Source organism: Hoplias malabaricus, chromosome 14, assembly GCF_029633855.1.
Source record: "Hoplias malabaricus isolate fHopMal1 chromosome 14, fHopMal1.hap1, whole genome shotgun sequence".
NCBI classification, from domain to species: Eukaryota; Metazoa; Chordata; class Actinopteri; order Characiformes; family Erythrinidae; genus Hoplias; species Hoplias malabaricus.
Window position 1 is genome coordinate 36,360,754 of NC_089813.1, and position 27,167 is coordinate 36,387,920.

The 27,167-nt window shown below is 42.8% G+C and overlaps 1 protein-coding gene across 1 annotated transcript in view; it reads right to left on the bottom strand.

The window, feature by feature from the left end:
• kcnd1 (potassium voltage-gated channel, Shal-related subfamily, member 1) overlaps window positions 1-14,137 on the bottom strand; it is an 87,230-nt gene extending 73,093 nt beyond the window's left edge. The window contains exon 1 of the mRNA XM_066643693.1: window positions 12,551-14,137. Coding sequence (XP_066499790.1) covers window positions 12,551-13,665 — 1,115 coding nt within the window. The 5' untranslated portion in view covers window positions 13,666-14,137. The remainder of the gene's footprint in view (window positions 1-12,550) is intronic.
• Window positions 14,138-27,167: the final 13,030 nt, after the last annotated feature.

Sequence of the window (27,167 nt, forward strand, 5' to 3'; positions counted from 1 at the left end):
GAGTTTCCTGCCTTGTCGAAAATGCTCTCCTGAAAAATTCTGCATTTATTACCTCTTACTCAACCCAGGACGGACATGTAACTACTTTACCTTGTCACTTGGAAAGAGCGTCTGCCACTCTGTGAACAACCTGGCACACGGAAGACTTGTGGAAATGGAAAACTTCTCCCACCACTAACTGAAAACTCCCAGTTGCAAAAAGCTAAAATCTTTTAGTTCGCTAGCGCTAGTGATTTCATAAATTGAACGATGGGCAAATCTGTACTCTCTTAATAACTGTTCATCACTCAAATGGTCTAGAGGATATTCTCTATTTCAAAAACTCTCCTAGGTGCATGATCATCTTCAAAAACCTCAAAAAATGAAGCCATCTTCTGTTAAGGTGAGGTTTTGCGTCCCTTGACTAATTCTAAGAGAATTGACAGTTAAGGAACTTTATGCAACACTTAACAGTTTTTAGGTGTCACTTAAGAGATATTCAATACTTACGGGAATATTTAAGGAGTTATGACAAGTTCGCTTAGGAAAGCTCTTAGGTACCACTTTAGGCATTTTTTTTCTGCAACATGCTTATCTTTATGGGAAATCTTAAGGGAAATATTCACTTAAGGTGTTTTATGCAACCGGGCACTGCTCCTCACACCTGGGCTTTTGTGCTGAACTGAGTTGTGGTTCGTTTACATTTAAAGGGTCAGACTCTGAATCTGCGCATTCTAAACAGGCCAGTTTAGAGAGAGAATGCAGCTGTGATGTTTGAGCCTTGTAATATTTTGACCAAAGCAAGTCCAGGACTCGGCACAGTGGTGCAGCAGGTAGATGTCGCAGTCACACAGCTCCAGGGGCCTGGAGGTTGTGGGTTTGAGTCCTGCTCCGGGTGACTGTCTGTGAGGAGTGTGGTGTGTTCTCCCCGTGTCCGTGTGGGTTTCCTCCGGGTGATTGTCTGTGAGGAGTGTAGTGTGTCCGCGTGGGTTTCCTCCGGGTGACTGTCTGTGAGGAGTGTGGTGTGTTCTCCCTGTGTCCGCGTGGGTTTCCTCCGGGTGATTGTCTGTGAGGAGTGTAGTGTGTCCGCGTGGGTTTCCTCCAGGTGACTGTCTGTGAGGAGTGTGTAGTGTTGTCCCTGTGTCTGCGTCGGTTTCCTCCAGGTGACTGTCTGTGAGGAGTGTGGTGTGTTCTCCCTGTGTCCGCGTGGGTTTCCTCCAGGTGACTGTCTGTGAGGAGTGTGGTGTGTTCTCCCTGTGTCTGCGTGGGTTTCCTCCGGGTGATTGTCTGTGAGGAGTGTGGTGTGTTCTCTCTGTGTCCGCGTGGGTTTCCTCCGGGTGACTGTCTGTGAGGAGTGTGGTGTGTTCTCTCTGTGTCCGCGTGGGTTTCCTCCGGGTGACTGTCTGTGAGGAGTGTGGTGTGTCCGCGTGGGTTTCCTCCAGGTGACTGTCTGTGAGGAGTGTGGTGTGTTCTCTCTGTGTCCGCGTGGGTTTCCTCCGGGTGACTGTCTGTGAGGAGTGTGGTGTGTCCGTAGGTGTGAGTGAATTTGTTGCCCTGTGAAGGACTGGCGCCCCCTCCAGGGTGTATTCCTGCCTTGCGCCCAATGATTCCAGGTAGGCTCTGGACCCACCGCGACCCTGAACTGGATAAGGATTACAGATAATGAATGAATGAATGAATGAAAGTCCATGACTGCATTCAACTGTTGAAAAGGGTTAGAATATCTCACCTTTAAGTAGCGTTTTAAGAGACATTAACAGTGCAGTATCTGTGGGTTTGTTGTCACTTCCAATAAACCCTAGCCCTCAATATCAGTCAGTCTGAGCAGTTACTGACCAGTTATTAGGCTGGATATTGGTCAGGCCCTACTAGGCAGACTAATTGGAACTGGGAGATATTTCAGCGAAAGGGGGAAAAAAAAGCATCTCAGCAGAAATCTCTGGGCATGCCACTGTATCACTCGGCTGAGGCCATGGCCCCTATGACTCAGTTCAGGGATTTCCATTATTCTAGGAATCACTCCCAATCCAGCGGCGTCCGTATTCCCTCCCTTGGCCTCATCCTTTTATTTACTGAACTCATGTGATCGTCGGTACTCGGAGGTCCTCTGGGTCTCGCATTGTTCAAGGACGCACTTTTCCCGGTAGACTCTTATATAAGCCAGCAGCAGATGGTGACAGAACAGAGACCGGAGCTCCGGAGCGAAGTGGTGATGCAACGAGACTAAAGACTACAATTCCTCTGGTGAAGGAGAGGATTAAGCTCTTACTCCCTGAACCACGATTTCCCTGGACAGCACAAGACACATCCAGAGCCATCAAGGAACCATTGGGGGATGTTAATTGAATTAAGAATGCATGCGATTGCCTTTTTAAGGCTCATTGTGATAAGTCTTTACTGCAAATCCTATAATTGTTTGGGAAAACACTTCAAGCCTTAGATGTTAAGGTATTATTGCTGTATCTTTATTATCATCATATTACATCAAATATATATTTAATAACATCATTATATTTTTTTAATTAGTCTTAAATTCCTTTTTTTTGCACTTTCACTTGCTTCACTGCCACACAGCTCCAGTGTCCTTGTTCAGTCCTTGCCTTGGTCAAGTGAGGGGTTTGGTGTGTTCTCCCTGTGTCTGTGTGGGTTTCCTCCCACAGTGAGTGTGTGTGACTGAATGAGTGTGCGAAAATGGGCACGTGTGACGGTGTAGGTGAGTGGTGTCCTTAGATGGACCCGCACCATGTCCAGCGTGTGTTCCTCTTTCTTTGCCCCATGATTCAGTGTAGGTTCTGGACCCATCACTACCTTTACTGTGATGAAAGGTTCACAGAGGATCAACGAATGAAGGAATGGTGTCCACCTGCTTTTCTGACCCCATGCTTGGATTGTGGTGTTTTCTTTTATATTCTACAGTATGTGTGTGTGGCGGCACGGTGGCGCAGCAGGTTAGTGTCGCAGTCACACAGCTCCAGGGACCTGGAGGTTGTGGGTTCGATTGACTGTCGGGTGACTGTCTGTGAGGAGTTGGTGTGTTCTCCCTGTGTCTGCGTGGGTTTCCTCTGGGTGCTCCGGTTTCTTCCCACAGTCCAAAAACACACGTTGGTAGGTGGATTGGCGACTCAAAAGTGTCCATAGGTGTGAGTGAATGTGTGTGTCTGTGTTGCCCTGTGAATGACTGGCGCCCCCTCCAGGGTGTATTCCCACCTTGCGCCCAATGATTCCAGGTAGGCTCTGGACCCACCGCGACCCTGAATTGGATAAGGGTTACAGATAATGTGTGTGTGTGTGTGTGTGTGTGGTGGTGGGGGGTGGATTTACAGAGACCCAGCTCTACACATCTGTTCTATTCTAAGTTTGGCCTATTTATTCATGTCACTCAGCTGCTGTTCACGATTCTAAAATAGTGAAACCTCAGCAGGTTTGGGGTCAAAAAAGGGTCATAATGTCAAAAGGTGAATAACACAACTGTCTTTGTTTCTCTCTCTCTCTCTCTCACTCACACACACACACACACACACACACACACACAAACAATAGCTTTCAACAGATTGTCTCCACAAGTTTCAATGAAATACAAGATACAACTAAATAACACAGACCTTTAGCTATTTTAGTTGTCACGGGCAATAACAGCAGCTGCTATGCGTGAAAGAAATCTGCTGCAATTTGCTTCCCAACTACTCTCCCCACATCCCTGCAGCAGCATTAAGTAATAACTGGCATAAAGTGCATTAAATATACATCATAGCAGCAGCCTAAATTTGGCCAGACTTCACAAAGTGGCCGTAAAATCACTGTCCTGTCCACGTGAATGGACCAAGGTCAAACTGAAGGGGCCAAACCAGGTACAAAAGAGAAAGGGGGTGGGGAAGAGAAGACATGAAGTCTTTTTAATGAAAATTCTAGTCATCTGCTGGCAGACACTGGGTCAAATAATTGCAAATAGAACGGAAGGCTCATTCCGAAGACTCTCCGAAGAGTTCCTTCTCCGCGGCTTTGATCAGCATACATTACCAGCGCTGTTTTTCTGCACACTAAGGCTAAAGTGGAACGTTTAAACGGACTTTCGGCGCCTCTGCAAGTGACGTTAATGCATCTGGTGATCTTTGTGCTGCGTCGGCAGAAATGAGCACACACACACACACACACACAGACATACAAATGTATTCATTCATTCAGATGAGGGTTCATTAGCATGCACGCTCAGCCCTACAACCTGCTGGAACTGTTTATCTGGAAAGAGGATTCGCATTTTAAAAGGTACATTGTGCATTAGTCATAACAACTACAGTGATTTTTACACTTTCCTGCTGCCAGTGAAAAGGCAGCTGTAAAACATGTGGCGGCGAGTGCTGACTGATAACAGTATCAACGCCACAAAACAACAACACGCCGTCCAAGTGATAAATAACCCAAATTAACTCAGTGGAGGTTACTACTTTGAGTATTACCCAGTGACTCTAACAATACAGGTGTTTCAGACACTATTATAGTATGAGTTTTTAATTTAATTTATGATTTAAATATATCCTGATTATACTTGGCATGATGCACATAAGCTGAGGGACAATAACAACAAAAGACTGCATTAAAACAAGACTGCGAGGCTTTTATCAGGAGCAAATTCATTAGCATCCATGTCCTTCCTCTCTCTCTGTGGGTAGAGCGGCCCACTCTTTCCCTCATCACTCAGTAGGATGCTATTCTCTGCAGGTTTCTGTCCAGTGTGAATTCTAACTGTGTAAAGGACATAGATTGCTTTTCAGGAATGTACACGATTTTCTGACACACACCCAGCTTTAAATATTGTCCTTAAACCTAAACCTAATCATCACCCTGTCTTACACCATCTGTCTAACCCTAATTCTAACCTTAACCCCAGCCCTAGTCACTTAGTCTGGTGCCTTTCGGCATTTGACAGTTCATTTGACCGTGAACTAACTACTACTGCAGGAACAGGAATTTGATTGGCACACAGAAGGACCAATCACAAGTCTGCCATTTTGGCTTGATGTGTAGTCTTTATGATTCATGTCAAACCAGTAAAAGCCAGGAAAATAAGATACACGGAAGTGGATATACGGGGAGCCAATCAGAATGCAACTGATAGAACTCTGAGACCACCCCACCCCTAACAGATAGTTTTGGGTTTAGTAAAACATTGCCACTATTGGATGAGAGTTCAGTAGCGTTGTAAAACATCCATGAATCATAACATTAATAACTTTGAAATGTTATGATTATCTTGGCTGTTTATATGTCTTAATAGTTTGTATTTTGTTGGTCTGTTAGGTGGTGCTCTCCTCCAACTTTCCAGTGATGTTGGGGGCAGCCATGGCCTGGTGGTTAGGGAACTGGGCTTGTAACTGGAAGGTTGCCCAGAGCTGGTAGGTCATGACTGAAGTGCCCTTGAGCAAAGCAACAAACCCCCAACTGCACCCACCACTAGGACTACCCACCGCTTAGTGCATGTGTGCTCACTGCCCCTAGTGTTCACTAGTGTATGTGTAAATGTGTGTTTCACTTCACGGATTGGGTAAAAACGCAGAGAACAGTGACCAATAAAGTGATTCTAATTCTAATGTTGTGTTATGGTGTGTGTGCATCATGATAGAGACCTGGAAACTGAAGGTAAGAAATATCAGTGAAAAGCACTGATATACTGAATGTAATTACTACACCCAGCATTCATGCCGAGAGAAAGTGTAAAATCAAAATTGATTTTAGCATGTTGTCTGTGTAATATCCTCAAAAGCACAACTCCAGATGACAGGCCTTTAACTTGTAGAAAGTTGCATGGTGCGCTGTGGGTTAGCGGTGTTTGCAAAAAGACTTTGGCAAAGCAAAAGTCTTTAATGAGGTTTTAAAGTTATTACATACAGTAGCTAACTGGACAAGTTGGCACCACATGGCTTTCTTCCATGTTATCCTGCCAAGGTCGGTCATAAAGAGGACAAACCGCTACTGGCAAGTTGATAATCAGTTCCTTATATGGCCGCATCCGCCTCAGACGAGCACATTACTCAAATACACTCATTCACACACACGTACACAAACACAAAACCCTGTGTGACGCTGTCATAGGCCAGGTACCGGTCCCTATAGTGTCTAAGAACACCACTCAAGGCCATTTTAAGGGCAGACGTCTTCTGTATCAAACATGTCAAACTCCATCCTCCAGGGCTACATGGCTGTATGGTTAGATGCAATTTCTGCTCCTATCACATTCATCTGCTGAATCCCACATGGCTCCCTACTCACTGTATATTGCAATAGGAGCTGTAAGACTGGATCCTGCACTGAAACAGTGGACAAATTGTCTTTCATATCTCATATAGTAAAATATATAGTGAGGATCAGGTGGACAAATACTAATCTCCCTTAATATGGCCAAGGATCACTCACATTCACAGTGGAAAGCTGTTCAGAGACATACAAAATGGCATGATGTGTAGGGCAGATAAAGTAAGATAAAGCAGATCCATGGGAATGATACCTGAGGCCATACCCTCAAGTATACATCCTAAGGACCTTTAACTAAGAAACAATTCTGAACCATATACTCACCCTTTCTTTTTCACTCCCCTCATTGCTCACTAGCAGCTCAACATAGTGTTTGATAGTAGAGATATAGAGATAAGAGGATAATGTTCATATTCTGTAACCGTTTCATCATGGTCAGTGTTGCTTTGCATACCTCACCTCCCTAGAGATGTGTGTCACTGTGTGTTTGGGAGAAAGCATGCTATTAGATGTTAAACCTGACTAATAAGATGAGATGTTTTTACATTTGCATAACCACACCCATTCTGTACTGTCTATGGATATCTGTGTATTTTATTGCATCCAATGTTAGTGTTTGATATAAGCTTGAGGTTAATAAAATAATAATAAATCAACCAAAAATGTGTAGTGTTTTTGCTGTAAATGACCAGATGAGTCAAATGTAGTGCTAATGTCTATTTAAACAGTGCATTGGGGCAAGTGACTCATCTGTTACATCACAATGGCATCAAACGCAGATTAAAAAACAGAGAAAACATGATCATTTATCAAATTATATCAGCTTCAGAATATCACTTATACATGGGGATAGAAGCCCTGCATTCGTTCTCACGTAGATAGAACACTGTCTACAGCGTACTGCACTGCTGGGACCCAAGCCCTGCTCTGTACAGTGTTGAGACGCATGCAGTGGTGAGCAGCAACATACGTGCTGAAAATGCATTTGTGGAAAATGTGATTCCGCTCTGGACTCTTATCTCTCTGTCCGTGAGACAAGCCATAATAACACCCCAGCACAAAAGTGCCAAATAAGGCCTTTCCTGAAATTGGTATGCAACTGTGCATTTAACTACACACAAGAAGATGGTGTTCTTTGATCTAATACTACTCAAAACCTGTTACATATGACTCTCTCTTTCTCTGTGTGTGTGTGTGTGTGTATTGAGGGTGTGTGAGCTGTATGAAAAGCAATCATGCGAGGAAAATGATGTATGAGCTAAAAGCTGAATGCTCAATACCCAGATCCCGACAACTATACGATAAGCTGAAACAGTATGATCGATGTTACAATTCATTTATTGTCCGGATGGTAATGGACAGTCAGATTAAGGCTCCTGTGAAGAAATGGATTGTGGTCATTAACACTAATGTGAATTTGATATCTAAACCAAGCAAATTCATCACAGTGTCTTAGCACAATTTATCAGCCACCATTCACTACGCCATAAACTAAAAGTAGAAATGCATAAATTAACAATAAAAAAACTATATGAAAATAAAAATATGAAAACAAATTACAATACCAATGAAAAATGTAGAATCAATCATTTTAATCAGTGAAGTCCTGTGCAATGTCCCTGCAAAGGGTTAATGATTAATTTTACCATATCAAATACCATACTGATGCCACCACAAGACATACCTAATACACACTAAAGTACCTGCACCCTGCTCCAAGATGATGCTGTAAATATGATGTTTATGAAAAGTAGAGCATGACACTGTTTGGATTAACCCATGTCACATGATCTCCAGTCTTGTCTATTACAATATATACAGTTAAAGCAAAACATTTCCATACACCTAGGCTAAAGACTTTTCCCAATCAGTTTCTCACAACTCCATCAAGTTCATGATTTGTTTATATTGGCAAAAATCATTCATTGTCTGTAACTGCTTATCTAATTCAAACCCTGGAGGGGGCGCCAGTCCTTCACAGGGCAGCACACACTCACACACACCCACACACACACGGACACATTTGAGTCACCAATCCAACTACCAACGTGTTTTTTTTTTTTTTTGGGACCGTGGGAGGAAACCGGAGCACCCGGAGGAAACCCACGCAGACACAGGGAGAACACACCACACTCCTCACAGACAGTCACCCGGAGGAAACCCACACAGACACTGGGAGAACACACCACACTCCTCACAGACTGTCACCCGGAGGAAACCCACACAGACACAGGGAGAACACACCACACTCCTCACAGACAGTCACCCGGAGGAAACCCACGCAGACACAGGAAGAACACACCACACTCCTCACAGACAGTCACCCGGAGGAAACCCACGCAGACACTGGGAGAACACACCACACTCCTCACAGACAGTCACCCGGAGGAAACCCACACAGACACAGGGAGAACACACCACACTCCTCACAGACAGTCACCCGGAGGAAACCAACGCAGACACAGGGAGAACACACCACACTCCTCACAGACAGTCACCCGGAGGAAACCCACGCAGACACAGGAAGAACACACCACACTCCTCACAGACTGTCACCCGGAGGAAACCCACGCAGACACAGGGAGAACACACCACACTCCTCACAGACAGTCACCCGGAGGAAACCCACGCAGACACAGGGAGAACACACCACACTCCTCACAGACAGTCACCCGGAGGAAACCCACACAGACACAGGGAGAACACACCACACTCCTCACAGACAGTCACCCGGAGGAAACCCACGCAGACACAGGGAGAACACACCACACTCCTCACAGACACCCTGAGCGGGACTCGAACCCACAACCTCCAGGTCCCTGGAGCTGTGTGACTGCGACACCTACCTGCTTTCAGCTTGAGTTCACTATATCAGAATTTAGTAGTGCGTTGAAAGTTTAGATACACCAAGCTGACAGTCTGAGGGATATCAGAAATAAACATAATGACTTTCTGAGACATCTGATTGGTCACCTGCCAAATAAGGAGTTAATTGTTGGAAGAGGACTATATTTAAGGACCTGCCTTAACAGCCAATGATTTTTGATCCATAAGATTCAAACACAATCGTAGATCGGCTGGACCCTAGTGTTTTCCAGGTCATTGATCTGTGAAGCATGAGGCTGGAAGTGTCATTCTGTGAGGATGTTTTGATGGGAAGGGGGATGGTGCACTTCAGAAAGTACATGGCACCCTGAGGAAGGAGGATTATTTACAAATAGAAAGCAAGTCCAGCACGACGCTGATGTGTTCTTCCAAATGCAACAAGGTGAATGTATTAGTGGCCCTTGCAAAGGCTTGACCTTGGAGTGTGTGGAGTTGTGAAAAATAAGAGTTTGAAAGTCTTTAGTCTGGGTCTGTGTAAAGTTTCAGCCTGAACTGTAATGCTCTTTTGTAAATCATGCACTTTCCTCGAAGGCCTGAATATGTTTAACATATGACATAATCATATGTAAAGCAGGGAATATTCTTAGAGCAGCTGCTGGCACATAAATCTCCATTTGCATACACACGTGTCAGGAGTTATGAGAACACACACTTGGGGCTATGTAAGTTTCTTAATTTCTCTCAGTCATTCACACACACACACACACACACAGGCTCTTTATTCTCACAACCCAACTGTTGTGACACAGCAGTCCGCCTCCTTCCATCCATCACTGTGAGAGATTATAGATTATGATGTGTCAGACACACACACACTCCACTTCACTCCTTTACAGTGTTTTCTCTACAGCAACCTGTTCCTAATCACTAGGAATAAAGGGAAGCGGCCTGCAGAGTTCACATATTGGAATTTTGCCAACTTTTTAGTCAAAAGAAGATAAATTATCCACAAGTAAACACAGTTCCACGGTCTTAACCAAATACCTGTGGTGTGCTTTGGTCAAAATACCACAAGGATCTAACACAACCCTTGCCTTCTTCCTTGTCTCAACAGTTCGGTTCAGAACGACCAGTTTCAGTGCCTGTTCCTTTAAATGAGAATGAGCCACACACAGCTCACACACAATTGTGAATTAGCTTGGTTCTCTTTCTTTTTCATTCAGAAGAATACACAGTTTCGCGGCTCGGGACCGAGGAGGATATGTGTGAGGATAGGATAAGTGCTTACAGTATGTTATTTACGTACAGTATGTACGTATGTTCCGGTTTACGATGCGACGTAGTAACGGATCAACGTCGTAAGTCGAGGACCCCCTGTATATTCTTTTTATAATTAGTGATATGATGCTAATACAACAAACACATTTTAGGGACTGGTTTCCAAGACAGGGATTAAGCTTAGTCCTGGACTATTTAATCCTTTCAATGCAAGGTCACAATTTAAAATGCTGTGTAGCCCAGGACTAGGTTTAAACCCTGTCTGGGAAACCACCCTTAAAAGGCCATGGTCACATAAACAATTAAAATATTAAAAATGCTTAAAACAATAAGAAGGTTTGTTAAAGAGTGACAGACATATTGATATGGGTTATGACACAATATGACTTTGGATTTTCTGGAAAACCTTTGCTTGAAAAAGCAATGTTTCATCTCAAGGAGCTTTCAAATCTAAACCTGAAAGTGCAGACCTCTTTTTAATCTGGATGTGAATTATGTCCCAGGAATTCAGACCATTCCACATTAAACTGGAACCTCTACTGGCAAAGACATAACACCATAAATCTTAGCACACTCAGCAAGAAAATAAAGAAAGTAAGGTGGTGTCATAACAGGCTGACCTCCAATCAGCTGCTGTGTCGGTGATACCTACAGTACACTCAGAGATGAGTACTGAATGTTATCTATCACATAATATATTGACATACTGCCCAGTCATACCTGAGAAGAAGAATTACCATTAGGTTTGGACCAGGCGGAATGGCTTTTAAAGGATTGGATTATACCTTCTAACATAAAAAATATGCCTAGATAATCAATCAAATACATATCAATTTACAAATTGTTTGTGGGTCTTTTAATGTGTAGCAACTAGAAACAAAATGCATTAGTATTAGTGGAGCTCAGGGGGCACCTGGCCAATTCCTTGCATTTCTATGTAATGGGTGATAGTCCATGGGCCCACACACACATATGCACATTCATTTGTTGCAGACCAGTTCAATAGTCCTCTTTCAGAGTCATAAAATATCAATACGATCCTAGAAACGCAATTCTCCTTCGCAGTTGTGTTCATTTGCACCTATCTGCTCTCTGCGATAAAATGCATTGAATTGAAAGTATCATATACTGCAGCAAAATACACACACACAAAAAAAACACTCCCCAGAATAGCCCAGTAAAAGATATGTGATAACAAACCAATCTCAGTCCTGTGGACCTGTGCATTTCACACATTATGTGTTGTATTTTTGCTGCTGTAAGACACCTGAGCCAACTCACGTGGGGCTTTTTCATTACTTCATGAGCTGTAGTTTAGGGAGGAAATGTGCAATTGCGCAACACATGGCATCCCCAGCCCTGGGAATCACTGCAGTGTTTTATATTTCCTAAGTCACTGCGGAGGTTTTTTGAGAATTTGTATGTAAGGACACTGTCAGCAGCATGCATGAGAAATGAAACTGTAAGTGGATTCGAGCACGGGGGAATTTTCCAAGAGTCCTTAATGGATCTCAGCGCCTTCTTCACAAGCTGCCATAATGCTGCCGCATAGCCTGTGCACTTCAGTTCACCAAAGCACAGATCTTGTTTGCGTATGCAGTTACGGTGTTGGTGCAAGGAAAGGGTTGCAAACTATAAACCTGCAAACTTTGAGTTTCTCACTGCTGTAAGTTAGAACCAGACCGGCTTCAAATGCAGTTCAGATCATTTGAGCAGAATTGGAAGCAGGGATTCCCAACTCTAATTCAAGTGTACACCCTTTCTGGAACATTCTTGAGGGTACTTCAAGTGTGGGGATGAAAACTTAAAAAAGAAGGGTCTGGATTGTCATTTTGCATTTGACCTAGAAGTTGCCAAAGATCTGCTTCAAACCACAAACTTTTAATGCAACTTCAAAAACACTTCATTTTGTAGTTGTAGACATGAGGTGTCATGCCCTAAAAATTGACAAAAATCAAGTCTAAAATTTGTTTGTGATTTGCACTTTGTCTGTACTGAAGAGTTCCCTATGCCAGAAAAGCCACTCCACATGGTTTGTCAAGTATAAAATATATGCAGTGATAATTGCTCAAACTGTTCCTGTAAAGTGGAGAAAATATGTAGTTTTGCAACAAACATGTTTTCATTCTGAAAGGCCATGTCCTCGATCTAAGTTCTGATCTCCACATCTCTGTAATAACTAACACTTCATAAGAAGCCAAGAAAAAACAGATGGACTAACCCCAGTGTTGTCATGGTGACGATGGTGTACCAGAAGGAGGCTGGGATGCTGGTGAAGTTGGTTCCCTTGGTGCCTTTCTCAGCGTAGAACATGACGGTAGCAAAGATGATGATTGCCATGGTGAGGGAGAAGAGGAGGAAGCCGAGCTCAGAGGCACAGCTTTTCAAGGTGTAGCCCAGGATTCGCAGGCCCTGCGAATGGCGAGAGAACTTGAAGATTCGGAAGACACGGAAGACACGGAGCGTGACAAAGGCACCGCTCACGTCTTCGTTCTCGGGCATGACCAGGCCGATGTAGTAGGGCATGATGGCCACCACATCAATGACGCTCATGACCGAGCGCATGAACTTGCAGCGGCTGGGTGCCGCAAAGAGCCTCATCAGGTACTCAAAGGTGAAGATAAGCACGCAAGCCGTGTCCATACAGAAGAAGGCCACTTGGTACTTCTCACCACAAGGCAAGTTCTTTTTGCTGCCTTTGAGCGGCTGGCATGGCACCGTCTCCACCACGTTGGCGATGACTGACACTGCAATGAAGAATCCTGTGACATAGTAGAAGACCAGCGCCATGGTGCTGGTGTGAGGATTCTCAAAAGCTCGCCAAAGGCGCTCTCGAGGTGTGCTGTTTGGGGGTAAAGGAGTGTCTGTGGCCATCTCTGCTTCTGTGTCCTCAGCTAGCCGCTCCTGGTTTTCTTTCTTGCGGTCGCGGTACTCTTCCATGCAACAGTCTCCGATGATGTCCGGTACAATGCCGTAAAATGCCAGCTCCTCGTCAAAGGCCTGGATGCACTCTTGCCTTGGGTAATGTAGCTTACCCGTGCGGTAGAAGTTCAGGATATGACGGAACATCTCCGGGTCCCTGTCGAAGAAGTATTCCTGAGTTTCCTCATTGTAGAAGAACTCCTTTTCTGAGCTTCCCAGCAAGGTGTCGGGGTAACGATCCAGGGTGTTCTTCCAGGTCTGGAACCGGAGCCCACTCACATTGACAATCAGGATCTCGTCGTTGCGGCTCTTCTTGTCCACAGGTGGCTTGGGCATGGTCTTCTTGGCCAGAGGAAGCCAGCCAACTGCGGCTGCCCGGGCAAAGGGCAACCATGTTGCCACTCCAGCTGCCATCTTTGTTTTTTGGGGACTGCAGTTTTTTTTACCAGAGAAATTGGGTGTGCGTAGAGAGTGGTGACAGGCCCTGAGTTGGTTTCTCCAAACCTTTTCGAAGCAAGAGGAACAGAAAAGGTTTTTCCAAACTGATCATCCGAGCACTGGGCTTCAACAGCCAGACCGGTTTGTCGAATTTTAGTCCCTTTCAGCTTGCTTGTCCATTGTATTCACAGGGGACAGATCCTGTGACTTGAGTGGGTAGAGGCAAATGCAATTTCATCTTCAGGGGCTGATACAGCTATCCCTCTGGATTACCATGGACAAATTTGACCCCGTGGAACTCACATGACAAGCTATCTTCTACAGACCCAAAATAGAGAAGATGGGCCCAAAACAGACCTGGTTTAGATATGCCTCTTCCTTGTGCTTGAAGAGGAAACCTTCCGTGCTTTGGTAATATTCATAAAAAGCATCTAGAAGTTTGCGGCTCTTCCGTGCAGACCCTGCCTAAAGAAGGCAGATTTATTGCAGCACTGTCGCATTTTAAACTATTATTAAATTGTGATGATGGTCCTTAAAGTTGCAAGATCAGGCAAATCTTTTACTGTTGCCCTCTCTCTCTCTCACTCTCTCTTTCTCTCTGGTTTTTAGAGTGTCTCCCCTCCCATTTAGGTGAGCCTTAAGTGGCTACTCGATTTCACTGGTGGTTGTCGAGGCTTTTGAATGGATATCTCAGGGAATCACAGACACCTCTATCCCATAAATGGGGGCTCCTTTTTTCTCCCTGTCAAAGCAAAACAAAAATGCTTTAGATACCGTACAACTCTGATTGTTAAGCTCTGCATTTTATACCTCTGCTTTTGCACTTTTCAAGTTTGAAGAAACGCTGTAGGATCAGCTTGCAAAAGGCTCCTCATGAGGAATTTAAAACTTTCAAAAGATTTGATTGTGCACAAGACAGAGCGAAATTACAGGGGTTTTACCCTTGTTTACGCATCTCAAAACATGGTACTACTTCTGCACCAAGTACCAAGTTATAAAAGTGAAGAGTAGGGCTGTATACCCACACTTCAGTACTGTACAAACAATTCAGCCAGTTGATGAGTAAAACAGAATCAAATAGACAGTTATCTAAACTAATTCTCAACTCCCAAACTTCATGATGCATCTCAATCAATGAATAAATAATTCATATTCCATCAAAAACAACTAAGAAAGAATGACGACAGAGCAATATTAACACTGCCAGCTCGAAGGAGTCCTACTGAAGGGCAGATGACCCACCCCAGACCGATCCCAGCACACTTATCACACATTCACACAATCAGAAATCAATATCGGCTTAGACCACACTTCCTGCATCACGTACCAATTATATACACAGAATTCCCAGAAGAAAAAGCACAACATTCCAGCGAAAACAGCCAAGAAAAAAGGACTATGCAGCTCTTTATCCACATGTTAATTTCCTTACATCGATTCCCATGCCATGTCAGTCCAAGACATAGCTTGTTGCTCAGAACTCTACAGTACACTGCCGTCATCCAAGAAGAAAGGTATAATCCTGACATTTTACAAGGAAACAAACTCTGGCATTCAATACCTGCACTCTCTTTAACATCCCAAAGCTCTTGGAGTAAATTAAATTGGGACAGGGCGAGCTGACGAGGTGAAAAGTCCTGCCAATCTGTAATGAAGTTATGAGCAGTCAACAAGCCCAGTAACTCAACGTTCTAATGGACATCTATTTTTTAAAAAATAATAACCTATTTTGAAGGTTAGTAAGGATCATAGTTACCTCCCATTTCAGACGAGCATCCAGGAAGGATGGATTGGTCCTGTGTGACAGGAAGCAGATGAAAGAAAAAAAAAGAAATTACAAGAAAAAGAGGGACAGGCTGGAAAGAGCCAATCCTCTGCAGCACTCTTGGCATATCACGTACGGGGTAGAGAAGAAGTGATTGTAATGCTTAGCCCTTCTAGCCTCTCTCTCTCTCTCTCTCTCTCTCTCTCTCTCTCGCACACACACACTCCCTCTTTCCACTTTCCTCCGCTTGCGCTGCTCCACTCCCGCACTGCTTCTCTCTCGCACGCTCTCATTTGCTTGCTCAACCCCCACCCTCTCTCTCACTTTTCTCTTCTTTCTCGTACACTGAGGCTTTCTCTCTGTCTCCCGTGCGCTCACACATCCATCCAAAGCTTAGAAGTTGAACAGAATCAATCATCGTCCCTAACCGTGCAGTACCTTTAGTGTAGTCACTGGAATTGGTCTGCAGTCCCAGTTCTGTTAATGTCAAGTGTAATTTTCACCACAAAATTCGTTTGTATCATTCACTTTCAGAATCATTTTAGGAACGAAAAACAAAATAAATTTGAACTGTGAGTCGAAAATGTAGCGCAGCACAGTTATGTAATAGTTTCAGTCATCATCTGGAGAGTGTAGCCACATTGCTTTGGTTTTGGACTTCAGACTTTAATCACTCTGTCACTGTATGGACTTGAAATGAACAAGCAAAATATAGCAAGACTTTGTGCTACAGTTATTTTAACAATTTTTTGGGGGTGGGGAGGGGCTGTTACTAAATATGCCATGTTCAAAGTTACACATACATCTTATGTTTGTTATACTTTGTGAGCAAATACTTCAGTACTTGTTGTTATGTTCTAGAGCAGCAAATCAACTACAAACGAGGAACAGCTATTGCATGAGTTTTCTAGTCAAATGCTAGTTCTCAGCTAGCCGCTCCTGGTTTTCTTTCTTGCGGTCGCGGTACTCTTCCATGCAACAGTCTCCGATGATGTTCGGTACAGTGCCGTAAAATGCCAGCTCCTCGTCAAAGGCCTGGATGCACTCTTGCCTTGGGTAATGTGGCTTAGTTCAGTATATGATGCAACATCTCCGGGTCCCTGTCGAAGAAGTATTCCTGAGTTTCCTTATTGTAGAAGAACTCCTTTTCTGAGCTTCCCAGCAAGGTGTTGGGGTAATGATCCAGGGTGTTCTTCCAGGTCTGGACGCCACTCACATTGACAATCAGGATCTCGTCATTGCGGCTCTTCTTGTCCACAGGTGGCTTGGGCATGGTCTTCTTGGCCAGAGGAAGCCAGCCAACTGCGGCTGCCCGGGCAAAGGGCAACCATGTTGCCACTCCAGCTGCCATCTTTGTTTTTGGCTACAACCACAGAGCTTAGTGAGGACCACTGGTTGCACACTGTTGCCGCTCACAAGTCTGAGAAAGGTTATAAACCCATATCCTTTTGTTTCCAAGGGCCAGTGGCCACAGTGTAAGTCATAATCAAGAAGTAGATGTAGTTCGACCTGAACACTCTCAGGAATGTGACCCCTGGGCTGGTAAGCAAGGTAGTGCAAGGAGCCAAGGCCAACCTGATAAATCAGAGCAATTCCCGTACTAAAAGCGTAAATGGTGGCATCTAAAAGCAGATGCTGCTCAAGGCTGGTACGTCAACAAAGGGGACTCCTTTGACATTGTGAAAGCACATGGATTTTCATGGATGAGTTGAAAATGAAGTTGTTTGGATACAGAGATTTGGTTTTCATTCAAGAACCAGTCAAGTACGGTGGTGGAAATGTAATAATTTGGGTTGTCTTTCATCCAGCCGGCCACACATCCATTAAATAAATTAAAAAATTTAAATAAGACCTTGAGAAAAGGGGACTTCATTAAGACCCTGGAGGAAACGATCACACTCAGAGACCTGTAGATCTTTGTAGACGAGAAGTCAAGAATCCAGTGGAGACCTGCAAAAAGCTTATTAGCAAGAACTGTTTGATGGCTGTGATTGCAAGTAAATGTTTAGATGTTAATCCCTGAAAAAGAGACTGAACAAACTCCACTTGCCTCAGTCCTAAAATGGCCTCTGACTAGGTGGTCTGAGATGTTGTTTTAATCTGAGGCTCAGAGACAGAAGACAAGACCCAGACACTGTAGCTGTTCCTCCAAGTGCACGAGGATGATGCAACCACATTATGTACACGGTGAGATGTTTTTTTAAAAGGTTACCACACAGCAAGGCATTTTCCTTCTTAAATTTCACGGAAACTAACCAGCGATGTTTGGGGAGGAGGAGGAGGAGGAGGGCGGTGATGACGAAGGTTCAGCAGGGGAGGCGTTTTGTGAAGGTTTACATTCACAAGCTCCACTTTAGCCTTTACTCTGAATAATGCATGAGGACTACAGCTGAATACAGCAGACTGACACTCATTCACCTTACCGTTTATTACGAGGATTCTCTAGCCATCCGCACACCAACATGCTTTGGCCACTGCAGTCCCACACGGCTTATTGAGTTGCACCTAAAATAGAAGGATTTGGTTACAAGGGTATTTTTAGCAGCACTGTTTACCTTCAGCACTAACAATTACAATGCGCTTGCAGTAGAACTGCTATGAATATGCACATATTCATCCATACTCACATACAACGTTGCAACACTCTGGAGCTCACAAAGACGTCTGATAAACAGCGGTGTATAATGTCACCGTTGAACAACAGACTTTCATCTACATTTGTGTCATTTTTTTAAATTGTTTCCCATATTTTAAAAATTCCATCTTTACACTGTGTTTAAACACAGCATATGACAGCAGTCTAAAGGAAAATATAATGGGAGGAATATCTCAAGGTCCCCAATAATGGAAAAACAAACAAACAAAAATGATAAAGTATAGTAACAATGTGTGCAACTGGAGACACTGTTCATTGAAGACCATGTTTTCTGACATTGCAGTGAGTTCAATGACCAAGAGAGAGAGAGAGAGAGTGAGACAGAGATGTGATGGCTAGATTGATTACTGCATTCTTCAAGTCAATGTTATACAAAGCCATAAAAAGAGAATCAACAGAACTCAGCTTAACTGCAGCACAAACATAAATAAAACACTTTTGTTCTTCTTTATAGGGTAAAGAAAAACAAAGCCATGACTTAATTAATTCGTTTCCTGTAACTGCTTTATCCTCTAGCCTGTCGAATGTGTTTGACAGTCTTTGAAAGTAGCCAGTTAACTACATATTCATTCATTCATTCATTATCTGTAACCCTTATCCAGTTCAGGGTCGCGGTGGGTCCAGAGCCTACCTGGAATCATTGTGCGAAAGGCGGGAATACACCCTGGAGGGGGCGCCAGTCCTTCACAGGGCAACACAGACACACACACATTCACAAGTCACTAATCCACCTACCAACGTGTGTTTTTGGACCGTGGGAGGAAACCGGAGCACCCGGAGGAAACCCACGCAGACACAGGGAGAACACACCACACTCCTCACAGACAGTCACCGGGAGGAAACCCACACAGACACAGGGAGAACACACCACACTCCTCACAGACAGTCACCCGGAGGAAACCCACGCAGACACAGGGAGAACACACCACACTCCTCACAGACAGTCACCCGGAGGAAACCCACGCAGACACAGGGAAAACACACCACACTCCTCACAGACACTCACCCGGAGGAAACCCACGCAGACACAGGGAAAACACACTACACTCCTCACAGACACTCACCCGGAGGAAACCCACGCAGACACAGGGAAAACACACCACAGTCCTCACAGACAGTCACCCGTGTCACAGACAGACTGCAACACCTACCTGCTGCTGCACCACCGTCCCGGCCCTAACTACAAATTATTAAATATTATTATGATAAATTCTGAAGCATCTTTTTCTGACTTTTAGACTTTCCTGACAGTAAACATACTAGAGATAGAGCATTGTTTTTGTTTTTAATGCAAAACTCCAGCATTTGGACACGAGCCACTCCTGCAGTTGGTATGAAGCCATCAATAATTCACTCTTTTTGAAAAGATCCGGCTTTGAGAGGAGGAAATGGGCTGAGAGAAGACTGAGGTAGAAAAAGAAGAAAAGGAAAAACCTCAGGCTTGCCGTACCTCAGCTCTGTTGTCTGCTGTTATGGGGGTTATCACGCTGCTGGACGCAGTTCATAGCTTTTAATTCTCACAGTTACAGTCACACAGCAGCAGCTGACCCTGATTCCTGGAGTAAATGAGTCCCATGGGTCAGTGTTTACTGGACTCAGTCACACAGCTGACCTCAGATCAGATTCAGACTCCCGTAAAAGTAGGAGCAAAAGTCTGTTATAACACTAAGAATTACCAAACACCACTTATACATTAGCCTTTTAACTTTAAAATGCAACTCATGAGAAACAGAATCAATCGCTTTGTGGTCCCTGAATCAACCAGTTTATGCTCCACCGAGTGGGACCCCTGTGGGGAGCAGCCATATTTAAACAGTTCAAAGACCCAGGTCATTAGATGAATAGTGAACAGAGGAGAGTCTATAGTCATTCACCCAGTCACTCACACATTCACACCTGTGGAATGTCCCACACAGCCAATCCACCTATTAGCATTTGTATTTGGACTGTAGGGGGAGACTGGAGCACCGGAAGCGAACCCATGCACACACTGGGAGAACACAAACAGTGGCATGAAGTGAGGAACTAACTCTGGACTCTGAGATCCTGGAGCTGTGTGGCTGTGACACTATCCATAAAGATAAGTCATTAAGTAACTCATTAATCTAATCTAATCTAATCTAATCTAATAAATACCAGGAACACTATCAGTGCTATACGTTCATGTTAAAGTTGCAGTACCTGTTTTGTTTCCAGTTCAATGAGTCTGTTTGTAGATGAATAATTCCTATTCTAAAAAGAGACACCCCAAAAAAAAAAATAGCTCCACTGCCCATACATATTCATACAAGAAAAATGAGGGGGAAAGAACGGTGACATCAGTGTTGCCTTATAAAATACTCTTCCCCCAAATATCTTATTGTACATTTAACTGGGACAAATCGCCTCACCACGCACCAACTTCACCTACTTACTGAGCCTCCAGAACTCAGCACCATCCAAAAACGAGGCAGTGCTAGGAGTTATTTTTTGCACACGTACAGTAGATCTTAATTACAAAGACATGGAAACCTCTGAAAAAAAAGGTGCTATTTGGTTTCAGAAAGTTGTTTTTGGAGCAGTGCCATAGAAAACACTGCTAGGAAAACAAGCACATGCCAAACATAAGCCAGTCACCAGCAAATTAACTCATGTGTAGACTTTAAGGACACATATGGTATGTTGCTCATATAGAATGACAATACTGGGCCATAGCAGCTTCATTCTGGACTAAACACTTTATTCTGTTATTGGTAAAGCTCCAGAATTAACAGACGTTCCAAATTTTAATATATTAATGCTGCTGCTTTAGCTTAATTCTTAGCTAGCTAGTTGCTACACTAGCTAACACAGCTAGCACTATATTTAGTTTTTTAAAAGCTTTAGCAAATACATTTTGACTAGATTTTGACTAAAATTATTCTAAAATAATCTAAAACGTCTAATAAAATAATCCAAAATAATAAATAATAATAAAAATACTGTTTAAATAATCATCTTTAGTATGGTATCGATCTAAACCAATAGAGATCAAACTGGCCGTTCTAAAAAGTGCCGGTTAAACCCGAAACCTAATGTGTTGTTGTTTGTTTTTTCCCCCTTGTGGTATTTTGACAAAAGCATCTCACAGACATTTCATTGGGAGCCCAGAACTGTGATCATTTTGGGAAAAATAATATAATTCCATTTTAAGCGGCACCCTTTAAATATGCAATGAATGTTTTAAGAACTTGATTAGTGTTTGCTCTGTTGGTGCTAGACTGATTCTGTGGAAACTGAAGTAAAGCATTTTTTTATTTGTGTATATAGATATAGTGTATATAATCAACAGATCTAAACAATCAACTCCTGAAAATATTCAACATTGCATTTCAACCATAACCACAGTGAAAGAATAGTGCAGTGGACCTACTATTCAAATCAATCAAGAAAGAATATACGCCATAGATCAGCGTAGTTATTTCACACTGTGCCTCATAGCATCAAACCATTTTCTCTAACGTTGTCATCTTCCCTCTCCCTTTCACTAATAGCTTTTAAATGGCTCCATATGAGAAACAGTGTTATAAATGAAGACACAATAGCTGTGAAACCCCCAGCTCTGAAATTCCCACTCTGCACAGTCCATTGCCTGCTGAACTTTTCTCAATCCAAGCCCCAGAACACACCCAAGTGAGGCAGCCAGCCAGTTTCAGTTCAAATCAATAAGTGAAATATGAAAACCTATTCTAGCACTAAACCCCACCCCAGAAAGGGCTCCACCAAAAACCAAGGCTAAAAGCCTCAACCCTGAGCTCAAACAGCCCTTATTGTCAACTCAAAGGTCAAAAGCTCCAGAATTAACAGACGTTCCAAATTTTAAAACATCAATGCTGCTGCTTTAGCTTAATTCTTAGCTAGCTAGTTGCTACACTAGCTAACACAGCTAGCACTTTATTTAGTTTTTTTAAAAGCTTTTAAATGGCTCCATATGAGAGAAAGGGCTCCACCAAAAACTAAGGCTAAAAGCCTCAACCCTGAGCTCAAACAGCCTTTATTGTCAACTCAAAGGTCAAAAGCTCCACCAAAGTCACAAGCTAAAAGTCCTGACAATGGAACACAAAATGGCTGTGAAATCACCTATGACAATGCTCTTAAAATCCAAAACCTCCTTTTCCTCTAAGAGGACAACACTGTTATTAAGACCCCAACTATTAAGTTCAACTACTTTAAAGATTTATAGCATCTCTCGATTTTTACTTGTGTCTGAACAAATCTTCTATGGCTTTCGTTACATCTGTTGTAAATCCTGAGGTTTTCCATTCAAATTGAAAGAAGCAAAAGTGGGCAAAACCCTCCCAATAGGATTTCCCCACCTTTGACAATTTCATGTCTGAAACTTACTAAAATTAATAGCTATATTATTTCTCCCAATATGTTCATGTTTTCCCTCTGTTCACGCTGTTTATGAACTGCATCAAACTACCCCCACTGCAGATGTGCACCATTCCCTAGTCAGTGTCAAATGAAGGGATCGTGACTGTGGAATGAATGAATGAATGCATGCATGCCCTTATCCAGCCCTGTACCAAAACAAAACTGTTTCAAACTGTATTTGTTGCTGTCTACTGATCAGTGGATTACCCAAGATGTATTAATTCCTTCGGGGCCCTAGAGTCTTAAGAAAGAAGCTCATAAAAATGACCACCTTGGTTTTTGGCCTGATTCAACGTATTGCTTTTCAAAGCATGGGTCTTACAGGAATGTTTACCTAGCAGATATCTGTAGTCGTGTCCTTTCAGGATTGATTGGTAGGCCTTAAATAGTCAGCAGCTAATTAGCGATTTAGGCCACGTGTCCTCTCAGCTGTAGGGTTACCCTATGGGACCATGGAGATGGTGGAGAGAGAGAGAGAGAGAGAGAGAGTGTGCTGTCACCTCTTCGCTAGCACACCAGGGTTTCCTGGAAGTATTATTCCTCTCTTCTTCACCTAGTTCTTTTTTATGGTTCCTTTAGCTAGAGTAGGGATGTCCAGGTACAGTGGAGAGGTCTCTGCTCTAACAAACCCTTTACACCTTGAGAAGGGAAATCAACAAGCGGCTGGATGCTTGCTCAGCTCAGACTGAGCTAAAGTGTGAATGGCCAGGTTGGGGCTAGGATTAGAATTAAGGGTTTGATCAAACCCAAGAGGAGGATTACCACCCATAGGTTGGCATTTACAATACACTCTTTAAAATAAAGGTGCTAGAAAGTGTTCTTTAAGCGATGCATTAGAAGATCAACTTGATTCCATAAAGAACAATATGTGGTTCTTCTATTGCAGTGCACAAAGAACCCAGTGTAGGAACTTTATTTTTTAAAAGTGTACTGGAATAAGATTTTAAGACACTTTTAACAGCCACTGAAAAATCCAATCACATGCTAATTTTATTTCAGACATGTTATAACATGTTAGGCTGATTTTTTTAGGGGGATACCAAAATACCACAAGGTACAAGCAACACAGCAACATTCTCCCCCTGACTATTCAGCCCAGTTCAGGAGAGGCAGTCTCAGCATCTGTTCCTTTAAATAAGATTGAACCACACCTCAGTTCAGCACAAAAGCCCAGGAGCAAGGACAAATCGGTCTCACACCTACTCATGATGTAGTCACACATATAGGAAACTGCAATTCGTGACATAGTCGCATATTTTCGACATTTTATGCGCCAATATCACAATCGTAAGTGTACGGGTAATTACCATAGAAACAATACGCAACAGTAACACGACAACACTTCCTCATTAAGGCGTCATCACCATCCGTTAATACCACTGTCTTAGTTTTATTTACGGAAAATATAACGTTACTAATATATATACACTAATATAACGTTATAACGTTAATTCATTATTTCCGAAAATATTGACGCATATGGCTAGAGAAATGTCCTTTTCCGTATTAACCTTAAACATATTTAAAAATTAGTCAAAATAGCGTTAAGTGAAAGAAATGTTCTTGTTAGAGTTAAAGCTAAAGTAGGACACCAATAATAATCATTGCTTAGAAGAAATATTATAATAAAATACTTTATGCCTTTGTTGGAATATAAACCTATGTTGTGTAATTCGCATTATGCCTTTTTCTATGTTATGAGTAATGACACCTGTAATGAGGAAGAGTTTTCTGGTTACTGTCGCATACTGTTTCTATGGTAATTACCCATTCACTTACGATTGTGATATTGTCGCAGAAAATGTCGAAAATATGCGACTACGTCACAAATTGCAGTTTCCAAAAAACATGACTATATCACGAGTATATCATGTTCATTCAGTCTCTTCTGTTCTAGTTCATCATTTTCTCAATATTTAATCTATACACTTACTTCTATGTACTCATTGTGTTTGCTTTGCTCTGTATAACTTTGTCTTTAGTCACTCACATTGTGGTTCCAGCGCTGTGATTGGAGCTACTCAGATGAGAATGTTAGACAATTCTCTAGTCTCTACACGAGGCAGCACAAAATCTGAGTGTCTCATTTTATCCTGTGTTTTCAGACTTAGGCTGTCCACAACTGGGTTTTTCTTTTATTTCACAGTTTGTGGGTTGGTAGACACTCCAAGTCTGCCTAAACTTTTGCACCCTGAGAGTTAGGGTTAGTTTACACTGACCCACTATGTCCACAACCACTGAAGCTCTTGAGTTCAGCTAATGGAATAAAAGAGTGTTGGATTGGCTTGTTCTGCTGTACACAGATGCTAATGCGATTAGCAGTGTTCCATGTGTTCCAGTAATTACACACAATCACCTTAATGTTGCTATGCAATATGTATGAGCTACAGCAAATGCAGAGAGTGCATGGGAGACAAGGACAGGGGCAGGAACAAAGTTTAAAGAAACACTTGTCTTAACTGAGCTAGCATATGTCAGAATTAGCACATATAATTAGCATAAAAAGGAGTGAGAGGTATGGAGAGAGAGAGAGAGAGAGACATGGCATGCAGGTTCTTGTGCTAGCTCATCGTATTCATGTCCCACAAGAGCAGTACTTAATCAAAAGGCCAGTAGCCCCCATTAGTTGCAACGTGATGGATTTACTCAACACAGGCTGCCGTCACACAACCAGATATTATCATCACCGGCACATACACACACACACACGCATTCAAATGGTTCTTTGTTTCTGTGGACCACTGTTGAGCCCATAATGTTTACAGTGATTTGAAACCTAAGCAGCTCCACATCTGAATGATTCCACTGTTGATGTGGCACATATGTCTATAGATGGGTGCAGTCATCCAGAGAATGCAAGTTCAATGCTTAGTGACAATGCTCCCATCCAGACCCAGGAATCCAGACCCAGTTGGCCTTTCCTGCCCATGAGCACCATGCTAGCATATGTCTACTTAAAAATCATAACATAACTGAGCAATTAGGCTTCTACTCCAAGTGTGCTTAGTTCCAGTGACACTGTTTTGGTAGGACTTTACGAAGTCCGTGGCTAACATGAAGGAGTGAAACTTGTGTGTGTGTGTGTGTGTGTGTGTATGATAGTAGAAAGTACATAAGTGTTTGAACAAGAGATAACTGCAAGTCCTAAATGTGCCTAGTTGCTATTTGACTTGTTATTGTTAGAGAGCTATGCTAGCAGATGTTCCTGTTCCCTCATTGTCTGGTTGATTACGGTGCAAGAAAATGACTATTTTTCCTCCATATGGCTCCACAACTGTCTGGAAACAGACGAAAATTCATTTGGCCAATTAAAGTTTCAGTTCGGAGCAGCGTTCTGTGAAGAATCTTCTCGGGAAAGTCATACTTCATCCAAAAATGCTAACGTTGCTAGCAGTGAAGAGGAGCTGGAGGAGATGAGCTAGCATACCTGTAAGTGGCTGTTGCTAGCTTTAATGTATTATTAGCAAGTGTACAATTTATGTGGCTTGCTTCTTGAATATAACATCCATTGATCCAAACAAATAGATCTTTCTCACTGCAAAAGATAGCCTCTTATTAAGAGGGAAACAATGACCACCCAGGATTTTTTTTGAATGGATTAATTCAATAAATATTATATAAAATGCATTGTTCTGATTTTGTAGCGCTTTTTACATAGAGTGCAGGCATATCAGAATTGTCCTACCTTCTCATCTGATTACAGAGCTGAATCCGCGTTTATGTAAGTGCACTAGGATGAGTACTGATTAAATATGGAGAATTCAGGTATGTACTAGAATGTATGTTCAGGTATGTACGAGAATTCAAGTATATTAGCTATATTAGTGTGATTTCACTTGCTATGGCATCCTTTTCTTCAGTGTATGTAAAGTAGATTTAGGTTGTATTACCGCACCACCATGGGTTTTTGGAAGTGTTTTAGACCAGGCCTACTATTGCTAACACAGGAGATAAAACCAAGACAGAGTTGGAAGTTGTTTGGGGATTAGCTGCCATAAAGCATAGCACAAGCCACTTGCTTTACAGGATTACACAGCTACATGTATTTGAAAGTTTCACATGCAAAGAGAAACATTCAGAATGGTGAAAATGAGCTCAGAGAATTCACAATTCAGCTCAGGTTTGACTTTTTGTTCTTTACAAAGCAAAGCAGTTTAGGCAAAATAATCATATCTGGGCAAGAGCTTGAGATTCGTTATGCAGCACACCCCCACAAACCGTCTATCCTAAAGCCAGCTCGACTGAACCCCAGCTCCAGCTTAATGATCTCTGACAGGAGCATTTCCACTCTTCACGCCGAGGAAGCAGAGAGCACTTTAAGTGCGGCTTAATGAGATCATTTCCAGCACAAGAGCCACAACAAAGTAATTAAAGCCAAATGGGCAAATGTACGCAAATGTAAACAGCTCACAGAAAATGTTTAAATAGTTTCTCTTTTTCTGCATGAGTATCTGACCATGAGCTAATACACCTGCGTGTCCAGTAGTGTTACAGACACTATGCTTTGTTGATGTGCGATGTGTGATGTTGTTGCCACAGATGCCACAGCCACAACCTGTCGGAGAGTGTTATACTTTAAGTGCGTTAAGCTGGCCTCACTGTCAGGATTATGCTAGATGCGTTCTGATTGGCTGTCTGTCGCCTTCTACACGTCATCTCTAA